Source organism: Cynocephalus volans, chromosome 6, assembly GCF_027409185.1.
Source record: "Cynocephalus volans isolate mCynVol1 chromosome 6, mCynVol1.pri, whole genome shotgun sequence".
Taxonomy (NCBI): Eukaryota; Metazoa; Chordata; class Mammalia; order Dermoptera; family Cynocephalidae; genus Cynocephalus; species Cynocephalus volans.
Genome location: NC_084465.1, coordinates 87,950,115 through 87,968,842, shown reverse-complemented (window position 1 = coordinate 87,968,842; position 18,728 = coordinate 87,950,115). Strand labels below are relative to the sequence as shown.

General features: G+C 36.7%; 1 protein-coding gene across 4 annotated transcripts in view; it reads left to right on the top strand.

The window, feature by feature from the left end:
• Positions 1-8,363, top strand: part of SPMIP4 (sperm microtubule inner protein 4) — a 33,318-nt gene extending 24,955 nt beyond the window's left edge. For 3 of the 4 annotated variants that reach the window (XM_063100565.1, XM_063100564.1, XM_063100563.1), the window contains 3 exons: positions 3,933-4,107; positions 4,376-4,467; positions 7,314-8,363. In XM_063100565.1, the coding sequence (XP_062956635.1) occupies positions 3,933-4,107; positions 4,376-4,467; positions 7,314-8,138 (1,092 nt within the window). In that variant the 3' untranslated portion in view covers positions 8,139-8,363. The remainder of the gene's footprint in view (positions 1-3,932; positions 4,108-4,375; positions 4,468-7,313) is intronic. The other variant, XM_063100566.1, reaches the window with a different exon arrangement.
• Positions 8,364-18,728: the final 10,365 nt, after the last annotated feature.

Sequence of the window (18,728 nt, the reverse complement as noted above, 5' to 3'; positions counted from 1 at the left end):
ACCATCTCCAGCCACCACACATAATTTTTCCTGTTACAATTGGCAAACATAAATAGGTTTTAATATTTGATTCTTCTGCTATTTATATCATTATTTGCTCAAGTGGTTGAAGACTTTTCTGCTTTCTATTTCTCAAACACTTGAGTGTCTGGTCTCAGCTTTTACAATACAAAGATAGTCTTTAGGATGAAATCTACCTTGTAATCATCTTTCAAGTAGGATGAAATGTAATCACAGAAGTCAAGTGCCATAAACCTCCCTGACCTTGGACTATTTGAAATGTTTTAACAAAACCATTTTCAAAGCCTAGCTGAGCCTACTTATTAATACAATATTCTTTACACCTAAATATTTGGACAGACCCATGGCTTCCCTTTGAAAAAGAGCTCACTCGTATCACCCTTACAAAGGACAGCACTTTTCCTTCTTGCATCATCTGCCATTTTTCCAGTCTAAAATGTTCATCCCCTCCTAGAGATAGATTCCTCTTTCCAGGGGCAGTTCTGTCTCTCTACGATAGCACCCATAATCCATACTCATTCTCAAATAGCCATTAGGAATCTGGTGAGCACACAGCACCTCCTTTAGAAAAGTGCCATTTTATCAAATAACTGGATGCACACAGTGCACTTCTCCTTCACCACCATCACCTTGCATCTGTTCAGCCCCAGTGACAATCAGGGTATTCTGAACAGGAAACAAACTGGCACACTCTCTCTCCCCTGCCACCCATGCTCCCTGTCTCCTGTCTTCCATTCAATTGCAGGCAGTGCTGTCACCAGCTGCGCATCCTCCTCTCCCTGCAGCCCGCCCTCCCTCCTGACAAGACACCCCAACAGTCTGCCAGTCTCGTATTTGCTCCCTCTGTCCCTTCTTTCCACATCTAAATGAACAAAGTTCCTAGTTATAACCTCTCCGTGTAAAAATGGTGCTAATACAATAGCAGTAAGTGAAATATGACCTAATAAAGAACCACGTCCTCAAATGCTAAAGTCTCTCCAAAGGGCAATGTGGTCTCCATAGTAAACCTTTTCTTGCTCCCCTATTAAACCCAATTAAGCCTCATCATTCAAAACTAAAAGCAAAAAAATGGTAATTTAATTTTTTGTCTTATTTGATATATTACAACCATATTATTTTCTGTTATTTTAATGGCAATTTATGGAGTTTTGGTGCCTAGCATAGAACCCTCAGAATGTTGCCCATAATTTTGTATGTAATAGGTGTTTGGTAAATGTTTATTAAATAAGTTATGAGTTATATATCATATTTTATGGGCTATGCTGGAAATGTAACCACAGTTTATAAAGCACTATTCCTCTGAGAATGTATTCCAAATTCAAAACAACTAATATCACTCCTTTGTAAACTGGAGTAGCTGCCTGGAAACTAACATCTCAGGAACTAGATTTCCTTCCTGCTTTGTACTTACCTTCCATGTCAGATACAAACCCCACCCTGTGCATAGTATATTTAACCAATGAATGCCTACTGAGTGAATGATTGCCACCAGCCCCTCTCTCACTATCCTCTCAGAATGGCATTACCTTAACATATTGAAAATTGACCAGCTTCCCACTCTCAAATATTTCCTGGCTCTTTAACCCCATCCCAAACACCAAAGCCTACAGTAAAGTTTCACTTTTTCTGTTTTCTTTCTCACACCCTTGATTGCATTTGCATAGGTCACTGCTATTTATTAGTTCAGCCAGTATAAGACAGTGGATTAATCTAGCCCCTGAGAACAGTATCTGAAAAAAGTCCTTATTTCCAAGTAAGCTGGCTCTGCAAATAATGAAAAAAATAAGGAGAGCAAATGGGGCTTTCTTTGCCCCTGAATAAGTAAGACACATACTTGTTAAAAGTTTATAGGCATGGTTACTTAATACTTCTTGAGACAGATTTCCAAGTGCCTTTTACCATGAGTACCATATATATGTGAAATGGGGATCACTGCAGCCTCACAGGGTTACTAAAAGCAGCATCACCCTAAAGCCGAGGAACTTGAGAGGGTCCCAGGCTTTAGACAGTCGAGCTCTGGCCCTCCTGTAGCTTTGCCCCTCCCTATGGGGCAGGGAGTTTATGGCAGCAAAAGCATATATCCATCCAGAGACCATGCTCCCGTGTTTCCCACTCCAGACTATGATCTTGTACCACAGAATTCTCTGACTAAATGGCTCAGTCCCGGAGCTTTCTTGGGGTCTGTTCCTCAGGTCCATCCTCCCAAGGGTTGACAGTACTGCCAACCCAGTACATACCTCTAGGCAAAAGGGGTGGCCAAGAGGTGGCTGTTTGCTGGGTGGGGGTGGTGGGTGGATGGAGCAGGTAAGGAAGAAAGAAGTACGGGTGCTGAGGCCAGGGGGCAGTGGCTGGCACTTCCCGAGCCACCATGTCACAGTGCAGAACTCAGAGTAGTCCAAGAAGTCTACATTTGAACCAGGTCTTCTAGATTGCTACATAGGTATCTGTCACAGTAGGAGACTGGAACATTCTTTAACAGTTTATTTAGACAAATGGAATATGAACTTCATTTGTACCATAGCCCAGGCCCTGAAAATGTTCAGGGTGGGCCGACTGTGAGGGCATAATGTTCAAGAAACGTTACTTCCATACTTTCCACCACCATCCATGCCTCTGCTCCTGCTGTTCCTTTGGTTTCCACATCTCTGCATGTCATTCAAGGCCCAGTTTTTGTGGTATGACATAACATGGCTGTACTAGTCTGTTTCTATTGCTTGTAACGAAATACTTGGAACTAGGTAATTTGTAAGAAAACAAAATTTATTGCCTACAGTTTTGGAGGCTGGGATGTCCAAAGCCAAGGGAACACATCTGGTGAAGACTTTCTTTGGTAGTAACTTCAGTGACAGCAGGGTATCCCACTGCAAAATGGCAGAGCAGAGAGAGTGATAATTCTTCATGCCCTCTCCTTTTTAAAGCCCTTAGAACCACGCCCCTGACCACCATTATTAACCCATTCACTACAGCATGGTCCTACAGTCTAATCACCTCTTCAAGGCCCCACCTTTCAGTTAGCATAATAGGATTTCCCACCCTTAACAGTTACAGTGGGGATTAAGCTTCTAATATATGAACTCTGGGGGGACAATTCAGTCAGTCCACATAATGGCCTCTTGTCTTCTCTCTCCCTCCCCCCTTTCAGCCCTACCTCTCCATTCAGCTGGAATCAACTTCCAAATCATTTTATATATAACAAAGAGTGACGTTTCATCTTATAGTCATTTGTGTTCACACCTTATCTCTCCTGCTAGCCAATATGCCCCTGGATGACAGGATTTGTTCCTGATCCATCCTTGTTTCCTGCCACTACCATGCACATAGAGGTGTTTGGTAAATACATATTGAGTATCCTCAATCTGAGAAAAGGTGAATTTCTAAGTAACCAAAAAGACTGCAATGAAACTCATCCATTCATTCATGTTTACATGCATACCTCTTTTGAAAATACAAAATAAAACTCCATAGTTATGTCTGAAGAATGAAAATTTTATTTGAATTTGAGTGACTTCATCAAAATTCATAAAAGACATCAAATGGTTTCCATTTCAGGCAGGAAAGGAAAAGTAGGAGGCACATAATTTTGGCTAAATTTACTCAAAAGAGAACCTGGAAGCCCTTTGTATCTCTAATAAAATGTCACTGGAGGTAGAGTATCCAGGGACATTTCTCCAATATCAGTTAAAATAGTCCCTGCTAATACAAAAGCCTTTTAGAAAAGACCTTACCATTTATTTGATAAAATATTATGTTTAAGTATGGTTACAGTCACAGATTATTAGTAATTGATGAAGAAAAAAAATAGTATCTGTCGTCCCCCTAGAATTTCCTTTCCTCCTCCTTTCCTGCTGAGATAGTGAATCAGCTTACTCTACTAGATGACATTAATAGCAATCTTTATGTTCATATTCTAGTTTCCTAAGTGTGTTGAGAAAAATAAGCCAATATTCTACCCAAAACCTCCTAAAACCTTCGCACCTAATACTTCTTTAAATTCATGGGCCTCTATTAACTCTGCAAAAGAAGCCAACATACAAAGAAATCTTGAGAGGTCTCATTGGATCACTTCCTACACTAATGATTTTACAGGTATGAGTTCACTTTAATACAAGTAAAAATTAGAACAAAATTAAAATATTTGACAAATGCTGTTACAAGCTTTCATCTTCTAATATTTTTCTCTGTTTCTTAATTTACATAATAATAGAAATTAAGGTGGGTGGTAAGTTTCTCTTAATGGGTAGCTGGGAGGTAGGACTGGTTTTCACTTTATTGGTTCCAATTATATTACGAAGGGAAAAGGTAATTTGAGTGCAGTTTTTCATTTATAGAATAATAAGACAATGTTTCCATTAAGGTCTGGGGCCCATGAACCCCCTTGAACTGGACGATTACCATGAAAGGGAGGTAGCAGAGTTAACTGGACAGACAGGATTTGACCCAGAACCTGTAAGTAATTGCAGTCACTCTCAGTTATTTAGGCGGGGAGAATCCAGATATTGGGCTCCTCCTTGCTTTGCCCACTTTTCATCTGTGTCATGAGTTTGGGCAACCAAGTTAGCAAAGGGAAAATTTAACTCATTTTGGAAGTTAATGCTGAACTAATTTGAACTAATTTGAATACCCTTATCCACTATTTGGAAAAACAAGCAAGGTTTTTTTTTTTCTTCTTTACCGTGTTTTTTTTTTTTTTTTTAAATCAGATTTTCTACTATGCTACTGTGGCTAAAATAACTTACAAAGGAATTGATTTACAAAAAAGTAGAGCTTAACTAGTAATTTAATGAGATTCTTAATACTGTGGATCTTTGCATATTTGTATATCTTGTATATTACCATTGCTTTTGAAGAGATAAAGCAATAATTGATCTTAACAATAATTGAGTTGGCTGAATTACAATCAAAAGCCAATAAGTTTTCTGCAACTATCAATATATCAATAGAGACTTCCTAATCGGTTATGTGAAATGGCCTGAAAGAAAGGATCAGCCCTTTAATGAGAGAAAGTATAATCTGTTGGCTTAATTATGTAAATGAAATGAAATGACCTAGTAATATGCATATATGTTGTTTTATTTGAGGCCTAAATTTTATCCTCTACAACTACAAAATTTGAAAACAAAATTAATATATTTTCAAAGATGTAAATTGTAGAAAGACACATAAAAAACAACTGCAATATTATTTCAATATGAACTCTTTTTAGACTAAGCAGAACACTTTAATTTAACATTAGCTTAAGCATGTCCTAAGGTGATATAAAATCATAACATCAGAAGTGGTTCCATGTACTGTGCTTTACCATTCACTAAAGGGTTTTTAACTGTTTTGTTTTTCACTTGCAATGAACATTCTCTAAAGCTAGAAAAGATTATTCGAACACACATTGTCAGGCGTGTTCAACAACTGTCCAGATTTCCACAGATTTGACCCTGTAGGGTCTAGCCCCTCAGAAAGCAGCTTTATCATTTTGACAAAGAAATACATATACAGTTATACCAAAAAAGCTTGTCAAGTATAATATATGCAAAAATATTGTGCAAGTAAATCAACACTTAAATATTTATTAACAACAAGATGAAATATACCTAAAATAACTGGAAGTTGAAAAGAAAGTTTCAGTGACTCTTTCAGGTTTCTGACTAAAGCATAAACAATGGACTCTGGGAAAGTATATTTTAGTGGTAACAAAAATGTGTACAAGATATTTTGTTGTAGTAGAATAAAATAAAGGTACTAAAAACTGCCTCTTGCATAAAGGCATACTGTCAAAGTATATAAGCCCTATTCTTTTTTGTTTATGACATATTTAACAAAGCATGTCAAAGAGCTGTTGGTTTTTCTTTGCTTCATAATATTTACTCAAACTTGATTAGCAAAAGATCATAACAAATTTGTTAATAACTCAATATGGAAATTCCTCCAACTATGAACAGATTCGGTTCCAAAAGGATGTTCTTAAGTCCATTTTTTTAAGTCCAGGCTACAGTTATTTTCTCACCACTCTCATTTTTATTGACTGCTGCAATTCTATCATCATACATACATTCTTTTTTTTAAGTTTTCTTCAACATGTTATTGTAAAAATTTTCAAGCATACAGAAAAGTTGATATAATTTTACTGTTAACACCCATATACCCACCACCTAGATTCTACCATTAACATTTTACTATACTTGTTTTATTACACATTCTATCCATCTTTCCATCCCTCTAACCATCCATCAATACACTTTTTATTTTTTATGCATTTTAGAGTAAACTGTAGACATTAATATACTTCACTCCTAAACATTTAGCATCCATATCATTAACCAGAGCTCAATATTTATTTGCAGGTTTTTTTAAAGTGAAATATGCATTCAGTGAAATTGCACATCTTAAGTGTACATTCTGTGAGTTTTGACAAATGCATACACCTTTGTAACCCAAACCCCTCTCAAGATATAGAATACTATCATCATTCCAGAAAGTTCCCTCATGCCCTTTCCCAGACAACTGCTCCCTCTTCCCCCTTCCTAACATATGAGGGTACTTCAAAAAGTTAATGGAAAAATAGAATAAAAGATAATATGAATATTTCCATGAACTTCTTGGACTACCCTTGTATATCTATTAATAGCACTTTGAATGCACTCACTATTGTAGTTACCAAACATGATTGATTTTAAAAGATTTATAAAACATCTCAAAAAGAAATAGACATGACATCTCAGACCAGTGTTAGTCTCAAAGTATAGTATGTTACCGGCCTCAGCATCACTTGAGATGCTTATTAAAAATGCAGATTCCTGAGCCCCACTGCCGACGTTCTTGGAAGGTCAAACTTAGTAATTTCATTTTCTGCCAGTTCTGAAGGTGATTCTGATTCAGCCAAGGTTTCAGAATCCGTGCCTTGGTCTAATAAAGGTAGTTTTGGCTGAGATTTAAGTAACACACACAACTGTTCATGCCATCTGTTGGTGATGGGCAGAAGTTTTATTCCAGTGATTCCTTCATATCTTTGTAAGTTTAAAAGCAAAGAGTTCCTACACAGAAGAATTTCTGTATAGCCAAATAAAAAATATGCCCTTTCCATATTAGCTAAAAACCAATAAAGGAGAAAAATGTGCTTATATGGACCCAAATTTCAGTGTCTTTACATATCAACATTGCAGTGTACACTCCTACACCCATCTCATGTTTACTCAGACTGTGAAATGGGTATGACTTTTGACCTTCAATTTGTGTCAATATCCTTATAATTCCATATTTACTAATTGATTGATTTTCTCCTTTTTATTCCACCACTACAGCAAGAAAAATTCCATCCTGTCTTAAAACCCCCCAGGCCTCTGGAAGGACGAATTGCCCGATTGATTCAGAACCGACGTCCCCTGGAAGCTATTGTCCAGCAAAGACCACCTTCCTGTCCAGATTGTACTCCTAGAGTTCTGTGCAATTTTCATACCTTTGTACCCAGTTCTACAGAAATGATGGCACTTGGCAATAACACACCAGCCGGTGTGACCCATAAACAGCAAGATATCGAAGAGAAGATTAAGGAAGAACAAAGCTTGCTGTCTACCTATACGCTTCCGTCTTGTTACCCAACAAAAGATCTGACTAGCATTTATGACATAAAACCATTTCCCAAAATCACGGATACTAAAAAGACAGAAGATTTGTACTGGAGACAGCTGTCGTTAATACCCCAACCCATACCTTACTGTAAATCAAATGATTACCTTGACTATGGACATTTTAAATCTGATATACGTGATCAGTATAGTATGTGTCAAAACCCTGTTAGCCTTGGTAAGCCTGGTATTTTTCAGTGTAAACCAGACACGGAAGCTTTTGCTTTAGAACATTTTTTAAGTAAGCCGGAAGAAGAACAGTTGGGCTTGAACATGGAAAACAATGAAGAAACAAGATCTATTCTGGGTTGGATTCCTAGAGCTGGAGTGGCCAAACCTCACACCAATCTGCTGGACCTTAAGAACTCTTTTTCAAAAACTGGTGCACAGAAACGTTTCCATAAATCAATTCTGGAAGACCATAGAGACCTCAGGGATAAGGTGCATTCAGGGATGAAACACCAATTCTATGGCCATAACTCCTACTATTTCTATAATTGAAATATTCATTCTTCCCTTTGCAACCCAGCCTCTTGCAAGAAAAGAAAAAAATTTAACAGAATTTTGTTCATGTTGCCGGATTCTGTTTTCTAGATTAAGCCATAATGATATTGTTAATGAGGTTTATGTTTTCAGGAATTTAAGTTAGGATCTGGTCAGAGGAACCCAGAAAAGGTGATGTTCTGACTTCTTGAAAAGTTTAACAATTTGGGAATAAAATATTAGAAACAGAAAAATTTACAGTCTTTAATCTCATCTTCAAATTATACTCCAAGGAAGTTTTCCAAAATCATTAAAAGCAATGCATACAACAAAGTTGACATCATTATTTTACAAAAAGATGAAAATTTGAAAAAAACTCAAATGCTCAATAATTGACAGATGATCATACAAACTGTAGTACCTCAATAAATATGTGAATATTGTCCCTTTATAAATGTACAAAATAACATTAGGCTGAAAAAACAAATACCCAGTTATTTGAGGGACAAATGGCTCTCAAACTATATTACCTTAATAAAGTAAATATGTGAACCCTGTTTATGTAAAAATATACACAAAATAACAGTAAGTGGAAAAGATGAAACTCAAAATGCTCTACATGCATACATTACAAGTTGGATGTATTTCCTTCCCTTTAACTCTGGTACAGAAACATAACTATGCAGATAAAATTATTTTATTGTGAAGGTCTAGCAATGGCTTTAATTAGTAACTGGTGAATTCTAATTGTGGCAAGAAAGAATAGCTTGATATCAATTATTCTAGAGCCCAAACTCATCATTTTTGGTAGGTGTTCACTGGGAGTTGAGCTAACTCACATATGCAAGCTAATTTAATGTGCCAAGAGTTACACTTTAAACATAGTTTATCACGGAAAATTCATGGGGAACGTAAGTATTTTGTTAAGATTTCTTTAATTCTTGTTTTTGTTTTGTAACCAACATGTTATTTGGTTATATCCTCCTTAAAACTATTCTGAGCTAAAATTATGGAATTTTTTCCAAACTGTATTCTATGAAGCACCAGTTACATTAGGTATGGGAGGCAGACATTTACATGGTGAACTAATACTGGAGAAAACTGAGGGCAACAAAATCAATGACTCAATCACTGGATTCTCCATAGCCTGTAATATGTTACGTAATTGGGAATGTCCAAAGTTAGGGGGATATAGTGTACATGTTTCTTAAAGTAATTTGATCCCCTTATCATAGAGCATATCTTTAGACTGGAATTCCAAAGAATAAATTTTGAGTCATGCAGGTCTGCAGTATAGGAATTTGGGGTTTTAATTGCACATTTTTCTCTGGGTTGCACGGGTACAGAATTGCACTCTGACTATGAGTGTTCACTCTACCCACCTCTTGCAAGGGTGGTACAGCCTTCTCAGACATTGTCAGAGTCATCCTCCTCAATGCTTTTGAGAGGAATTCAGCCCTGCCCCTAACTCTACTGATAGTGAAGGCTAATTAATGGATCTGGCCTTATTTGGTGACAAAGAATACCCACACTCCAAATGTGCTCATCAAAAGCTCAATTTAAAAAAAAAAAAAATTGTTTTTCCAGCAGCTGGCCAGTATTGGGAACTGAACCCTTGACCTTGGTGTTACAAAGGCCATGCTCTAACCACTGAGAAAACTGGCCAGCTGGTCAATTTTGAAAAATATTAATGGATGTTTCCAGGTTAAGACAGATTGAATCCATACATCTAATTTCATTTACTCTAAAAAGAATGTTAAAACTACAGTTTTTTGTTACTTTGTGAATTTTTTTGTTTTTTGTTTTTGTTTTTGGTAGCTGGTTGGTATGGGGATCCGAACCCTTGTAGTTATTGTTGTAAATGTTGTATTTTTTGTTTTATACTACACACAAATGCTTAAATAGCCAGGTTAGTGGGGAGAATAGAAGCTAAGACATCAGGAACGTTTTAGAAAGGAGATAGATGAAAGATAGGTCCTGACTGGCTAAATATATTAAAACCCTAAACTGGCAGTGGGGAATACAGCAGTAGTTACACAACAGAATCCTCAAAAGGCTCAGGAACTCAGTGCCAGGAGCCTTTGGGTCAGAGAGGGAAGGCAGGGTTGGGGTTGGAGAGGGGGATTACTAAATTAAGGAAGATTGGGTGAAAGCAGAGACACACTTGGCTCTCTCCCCCCTCCACCCCCTACTCTACACTCTACAGTGCTGGGCAACAGCCCTTCCTTACCCTGCTAGAAGTTCAGAGGATTATTTTCTGAAGGTAGAAGAGAGGATTGCGGGCATGGAGAACACCAAGCATAGCTGAGGACCAGGTACTGTTGTGAAAATGAGTGAGTGATTGTACCAATCAGGGTCCCAGCAGGAAACAGAGGATTTCACTTGAAGGAAGTTTAGTGAAGGGACTATTTACAAAGATGTGGGCGAAGTTGAGGGAGCCTCCAGGGGATAGTGGGGCTCCCAGCAACTAGCAACAACAAGAAACCTCACCACTCCCAGCCCTTCAGGAAAAGGGAAGAGCCCAGTGCTATAGTGTCTCCCATTGGCCAAACCCAACCAAAAGCCAGACAGCAAGGGGGCGCAGGTGATACAATCCTTAGAGGTCAGTGGCTTAAGACAAGGGAGGGTGGAAAATGGATGTAGATGCAGAATAAAAGAATAACCAGCACCATGATCTTATACTAACTCCGAAGTGCCTAGAACCACAGCCCCCTTCTGCACTTGGCTGTCAGGAAAATGACAGACCTTAACTCTCCAGGAAAGAGTTCCCAACTGAGGTTGAACACTGCCTTCTTGTATCAGCTCTCATACTGTAAACAAGTGTCCTTTTCATGGTCTGTTTTGTGCCATGTTTTTCACATTTTTGTGCCTTTTGTTGGTGATTTTGGTGTTTAAGATAGCCCCAAACAATAGTGCTGAAAGTGCTATCTAATGTTCCAAAGCACAAGAATACTGTGAAAATACATGTGTTAGACATGCTTTTTCAGGCATAAGTTATAGAGCTCTTGGCCTTAAGTTCAATGTTAATGAAACAACAATGCAGTATATTCAGAAAAAAAATACAGTTTGATTATCTGTATGTGAGGCCATTCCAGAAAGTGTTAAAGTAATATATATGTGTAAATCTAACAAAACATGTACAGAACTCATATGCTGAAGACTATACAACACAGATGAAAGAAATCAAAGAAGATATAATTAAACAGACATACCATGCTCATGGATTGGAAGACTCAACATAAAAAAAGATGTCAATTCTCCCCATATTAATATACAAGTCTAATGCAATTCCTACCAAATCCCAGAAAGATTTTTTTGTACATATAGGCAAAATTCTTCTGAAATTTATATAAAAGGCAACTAGAATAGCTAAAACAATTTTCAAAAAGAAGAATAAAGTGAGAGAAATCAATGCTTGATTTCAAGATTAGTTATATAACTACATCAATAAGACTGTGGTATTGGTGGAGGGATAAACATGTAGATCAATGGAATAGAACAAAGAACCCAGAAATAGATCCATAAAAACATACTCAACTGATTCTTGACAAATATGCAAAAGCAATTCAAGGAAGAAAGATAGTCTTTTCAAAAAATGATGCTGGAGCAATTGGATATTCATAGGCAAAAGAAAAAAAATGAATCTTGACCTAAGTCCCAACTCATACAAAAATTAACTCAAAACAGATCACAGACTTAAATGTACAATGTAAAACAATAAAACTTTTAGGGAAAACATAGGAAAAATCTTTAGGATCTCAGGATAAGCACAGTTCTTAGGCCTAACCCCAAAAATGTGATCCATAAAAGAAAAAACTGATAAATTGGACTTCATCAACATTAAACCCTTTAGCTGTGTGAAAGATCATGTTAAGAGGATAAAAAGTTACAAATGGGGTGAAAATATTTGAAATATTTGCACACCACATATCAACCAAAAGACTAATGTCTAGATAGAGTATATAAAGAACTCTAAAAATTCAACAAGTAAAATCACAAACAATCCAATTATAAAATAAGCAAAAGACATTAGGAAACATTTCACCAAAGAGGATATACAGATGATAAATAAGCAATGAGATGTTCAACATCATTAGCCATTAGGGAAATGCAAATATTCAAATTAAAACCACAATGAGATATATCACTACATACCTATCAGAATGGCTAAAATAAATAGTGACACCATCAAATGCTGGTAAGGCTGCAGAGAAACTGCATCACTCATACATTGCTGGTGAGCTCTGGAAAACTGTTTGGCATTTTCTTAAAAACTAAACATGCAACTTCCATATGAACCAAAACTGCATTCCTGGACATTTATCCCAGAGAAATGAATACTTATGTTCACACAAAAACCTATACATGAATGTTTATACTAGCTTTACTTGTAAAAGCCCAAACCAGAAACCACCCAGATGTCCTCCAATGACTGGAAAGTTTTATAAACTGTGGTACTTCCAGACCATGGAATACCACTCAGCAATGAAAAGGAACAAACTATGATACAACCACCTGGATGAATCTATAGAGATATGTACTTACTGAAAAAAGCCAATCCCAAAATGTTACATACTGTGTGATTCCATTTATATAACTTTCTTGAAATAATAAAAGTATAGAAATGGAGAACAGATTTTGTGGTTACCAGGGGTTAAAGATAAGGGTATGAGGAAAATAGCTATGGCTATAAAAGTCTAATATGAGGGATGCTGTGCTGATGCAAATGCTCTGTATCTTGACTGTTTCAATGTCAATATCCTGGTGGTGATATTGTGCTAGAGTTTTGCAAGAACTGTTTTCATTGGGCGGATTTGGGTAAAGGATACCTCAGGACCCCTCTGTATATTTCTTATAGTTTTGTCTCAAAATAAAAAGTTTAATTCACAAGGAGAGAAAACATCTTGCCCTGAACATTTTGTCTGAAAGAAGAAAATATTTTATTGACTCATAAAGGCTTCACAACCCTCTAATACAGATATTTAAGAACATCTGATTTAGCAAGTTAACCTAGGAAGACTTGAGATTTCCTACTAAAAGCACACTGCAGTACTATATACTTTCATTATGACAAAATGAGTGTATTCAATAGCAAATGCTAACTAATTAACAATATGTAAATGGTATTTGAAAATTCTAAAAGTAATCTAATAACTCTCTTTCAGTATGTTTATGCGATACTTGCATATCCATCACTGTGCGTATTAGTCTGTGTCTGTTGCTTATAACATATATGCCTGAAACTGGGTGATTTATAAAGAAAATGAAATTTATTGCTTACAGTTTCTAATGCTGGGAAGTCCAAAGTCCATCTGGTGCTGGTGACAACAACCCAGGGGTCTCACATTGCAAGATGATGGAAGCAGAGAAGGCAGAGAGAGAGCAAGAGAGGGACAGACTCTCCTCTCTCTTCTTTTAAAGCCCTCAGAAACACACCCCTGACCACCATTTTTAATTCATTCACTAAGGCATGGTCCGACAACCTATCACCTCTTCAAGGCCCCACCTTTCAATTACTGTTAATAGGATTTCTCACCCTCGTAACAGTCACAGTGGGGGCTAAGTTTCTAATACATAAAACTTGGGGGACACAATTCAACTTCAGTGAGTTTTGAGGGACATAATTCCATCCACTACACGGGTGTATTATTAAATTGACAGCAACAATAAATCACACAAAGGCAAATTGCAAAATCTAACTTATATGTAATCAGTGCTTGTCACGTAGTTGGTACATTTCACTACTCTGGGACTTCTGATCCTGCCTATACACACAAAAATACCTCTCTTTACACACCCATACAATGAAAGATGCTAAGAGAAAAAATGAGTAAACAAGTGTTTTTTGTTTAATTTCCTTCCTTTACTGAAATTGTTTTGATGGTTCAGGAGAGACAGTAAGCATATTGGTTATACATTCAGGGCTTAGTCTATAAGTCAGACAAACCTGGGCAGAATCCTGACTTAGAAATTTAGCTGTGTGATTCAGGCAATTTACTTAACTTATGTACAGTAGGGATAATGATAGTGCCTACTTCATAGAATTGTTGTGAGGATGAAATGAGGTTAAGTTTGTAAAACACTTAGTACAGTACCTACACTACAGTAAGTAGTCAGTAAATGTTTAGCTCTTCTTATACACTCTTAAACAAAATTACAAGGCCATTGTTTTGAACTGAGACCAGACCAAACCAAAATGGAATCACTCATGCTAAATGCCACATAATGAAACTGAAATTTTTTTTTTTTTTTTTTTGTCATTTTTTGTGACCGGCCGCACTGAGCACACCGGCCATCCCTATATAGGATCCGAACCTGCAGCGGGAGCGCTGCTGTGCCCCCAGCGCCGCACTCTCCCGAGCGCCCCACGGGGTTGGCCCAAAACTGAAATTTTAAGGAAGGAGATGGATCCCAAAACAAACTAGTTTTTCCTGAAAACAGGAGATTCTAGTATACCTGAGTGAGCATAATAAGGAAGTCCCCTTAACCCTTACCAAAAAATGTAACCCAAAGTAACATGATATTAACCAGTTTTTTTCCTATTGTTCTGTTTCCTTGCTCCCCCCTTACAAAACCCACCGTTCTGCTATTGCCCCGTGGAAGCTCTCATTCTATTTTGTAGAATGGAGGCTGCCCTAATTCATGAAATGTAAAATAGTCCAACTGTTTTGAAAAATGTCTGGCAGTTCCTCAGATGATTAAACATAGAGCTACCATATAACCCAGCAATTCTACTCCTAGGTATATACCTAGGAGAAATGAAAGCATATGTGCTTACACAGAAACTTGTACATGAATGCTTATAGCAGCATTATTCATAACAGCCAAAAGGTGTAAACAACCCAAATGTCTATCAGTGGATGAATGGATAAACAAAATATGGTATATCCACACAATGGGTTATATTATTCAGCCATAAAATGGAATGAAATTCTGATGCTACAACATGGATGAACCTCAAAAACACTACATTAAGTGAAAGAAGGCAGTCACAAAAGACCACATTCTACATGATTCCATTCATACAAAAGTCCAGGATAGGGAAATCTATAGAGACAAAAAGACTAGTGGCTGCTTAGGTCTTGGGTAGGAAGGTGGAAGGGGGGAATAGAGGGTGAAAACTAAAGGGTATGGGGTTTCTTCTTGATGTGATGAGGATGTTCTAAAATTGACTATAGTAATGGCTGCACAACACTGTGAATATACTAAAAATCATCGAATTATACACTTTACTAAAGGGTATGGGGTTTCTTCTTGATGTGATGAGGATGTTCTAAAATTGACTATAGTAATGGCTGCACAACACTGTGAATATACTAAAAATCATCGAATTATACACTTTAAGTGGGTAAACTCTACGGTATGTGAATTATAGCTCAATAAAGCTGTTAAAAATTTTGTGAAAGACTTCTTTGGAAACACACTGAAATAACTGTATTCTGGAGCAAGATACTGCCTTGAAATGTGCTCCCTGATTTTAACAGGGATAACAGAATCCCTGGCTGGAAAAAGCCAAGCTAACGCCTAACTGTCAGAGGCAGAGTGGAAACAGCTATTGTAATAGGCTGCAGGAGAGGAGAGTAATCAGAGCAGTTTGCTCCAGAGGGATATTTGGCCATGGCTAGTTGTTCTTGGGGTACTTAGGATTGAAACAGACAAGCAGCACACTAAAGTTTACATGATCTGTATAACCAAAACATTATAGCTAAAAAAAGATTCAACTTTTGTCATAGTCTCTTGCCAAAACTCAATCAGGTCACAATCTTTGAACGTGATTAAAGAGAGCAAAACTAGGTGCTGTAAGGAAAGGCTCTGCAAATAACCCCACAAGTATCTATTCCAAATCTTCTACCTATCATTTCACAAAGGAATTCAAGAGATAACTGCACTAGAGAAGGAGAAATACCTATTTCTTTTAATATTATTAAGCATTGGTTCTTAGCCAACACTAATCCCTTACAACCCAGAAGACTACTGTGATCCACTAGTCAGTCGAGCCTTGGAGGTTTTTCCCCAAGTTTGCCTGTTTGTGGAGCCAACAGGACCACAGTCATGCTGTGATTCTCTCTCCAGTTCTTTAATGTGTAGTTGGAACACTTATACTCACCAATTAGCACAATCCCTACTTCGGTTTCTTAACCTATAAAATAAGAAGGGGCCTAATAGTAAAGTATCTTGAACACCCTTTCCCAAATAAAATAAATTCAAGAAAGTCAAGAAGGACATAAGGCAGGAATACAGTGCCACCATCAAAGACTCAAAAAATTCATTCCTGGTCACCTAGTAGTTAGAAAAGAAAAAGAAAAAAAAAAGACTTGAAAGTGCAAGGGTGATTATTCCTGTCACATACCATTCAAATCACCTAGTTGGTCTATTCACAAGATAGAGGGATTTAGGAGAATGAAAATGTATTATTTCAAATTTAATAAGACAATGATGCTACTTGAAATTGCTGTCCCATATACAGTAATAGTACACTCCTTTTCTATCCTCTGGAAGAATTTATTGAAGTTGCTGGGATTATTTCTTCCTTAAATGTTTGGTATAATTTCCAGTGAAGTCATCTGGACCCAGAGTTTTCTTTCTGGAAAGGTTTTAAATTACGGATCCAATTTCTTTTTTTTTTTTTTTAAAGATGACCGGTAAGGGGATCCTAACCCTTGACTTGGTGTTGTCAGCACCACGCTCTCCCAAGTGAGCTAACCAGCCATCCTATATAGGGATCCGAACCCGTGGCCTTGGTGCTATCAGCACCGCACTCTCCCAAGTGAGCCACGGGCCGGCCCTCGGATCCAATTTCTTTAACAGTTATAGGATTATTCAAATTTGTTTTTTATTCCTATACCGGTTTTGATAAATGGTATTTAAGAAATTTTTTATTTAATATTTACATTTCAATAATATAATGCATTTTTAAACTGACAAATAAAATTGTAATATTTATCATGCACATCATGTTTTGAAATATATACATTTCAGAATGGCTAAACACAGCTAATTAACATTGCATTACCTCACAAATCATTTTTGTGGTGAGAACACTTAAAATCTACTCAGCATTTTCCAAGAATATGATAAATTGTTATTAACTGTAGTCACCATGTTGTACAATAGATCTCCTGAACTTATTCCTCCTATCTGAAATTTCCATCCTTTGTCCAACATCTCCCCAACCCCAGTCCCCACCCACTGCCCCAGCCCCTGATAACCACCATTCTACTCTCTCCTTCTATGAATTCAAGTTTTTTAGATTCCACATATAAATGAGATCATGCAGTATTTATCTTTCTGCACCTGGCTTATTTCATTTAACATAATATCCTCCAGGTTCATGCATGTTGTCACAACTGACAGGATTTCCTTTTTTATAGCTGAATAGTATTCCTTGTGTTTATATGCCACATTTTCTTTATCTATTCATCTTTGATGGACACTTAGACTGATTTCATATCTTGGCTATTGTGAATACTGCTGCAATGAACATGGGAGTACAGATATCTCTTTGATATACCGATTTCATTTCCTTTGGATATATACCCAGTAGAGGGATTGCTGAATCATATGGTAGTTGTATTTTTAGGGTTTATTTATTTATTTTTTTACTGTTTTCCATGGTGGCTGTACTAATTTACATTCCCACCAACAGTTTATAAGAGTTCCCCTTTTTCCACATCCTCGCCAACACTGTTATCTTTCATCTTTTTTATAATAGCCATTCTAACAGGTGTAAGGTGGTATCTCATGGTGGTTTAAAACTGTATTTCCCCGATAATTAGTGATGTTCAACATTTTTTCATATACCTGTTGGCCATTTGTATGTATTCTTTTGAGAAATGTCTATTCAGGTCCTTAATCCATTGTTTAATCGGGATTTTTGTTTTCTTGCTATTGAGTTGAGTTCTTTACATATTTGGTTATTAACCTTTTGTCAGATGTATGGTTTGCAAATATTTTCTTTCATTCTGTAGGTTGTCTCTTCATTGTGTTGATTATTTCCTTTGCTTTGCAGAAGCTTTTTAGTTTGATGTAGTCCCATTTGTCTATTTTTGCTTTTGAGTGTGCTTTTGGCATCAATAATGCTTCTTTACTATCTTTTTAATGTCTACAAAATGTAATGATGCTCCTTTTTTCATTTTTCATACAGATTTTTAGTGTCTTTTTTCTTGACATTTCTTACCAGATTTTATCCGTTGTCCATTCTTTTACTTTCAAACTTTCTGTATCCTTATGTCTTAGATACATCTCCTGTAAAGAGGAAACATTTGAGTTTTTGAAAAATCCAATTTAAAATATTTGTCTTATAATTGTGGAATTTAGAACCTTTAATGTAATAACTGATCTATTTGGGTTTTAATCTACCATCTTACACTGTGCTTTTTATTCCCCCCCCCCTTTTTTTCCTTTTTAAGAAAAATTAATTATCATTCCCATCACTTTGGAAAACATACACAATTTGTCTGTTATTTTATTAGTTTCCCTGGAAACTAAAATATGCCCTCTTCCTGAATCAGATGCAAGGAACTTAGGATATTTTAACCCACTTACTTTTATTCTGACTTCCATGCTATTCTTGTCACATATATATTTAACTACAAAAGACATTATTAC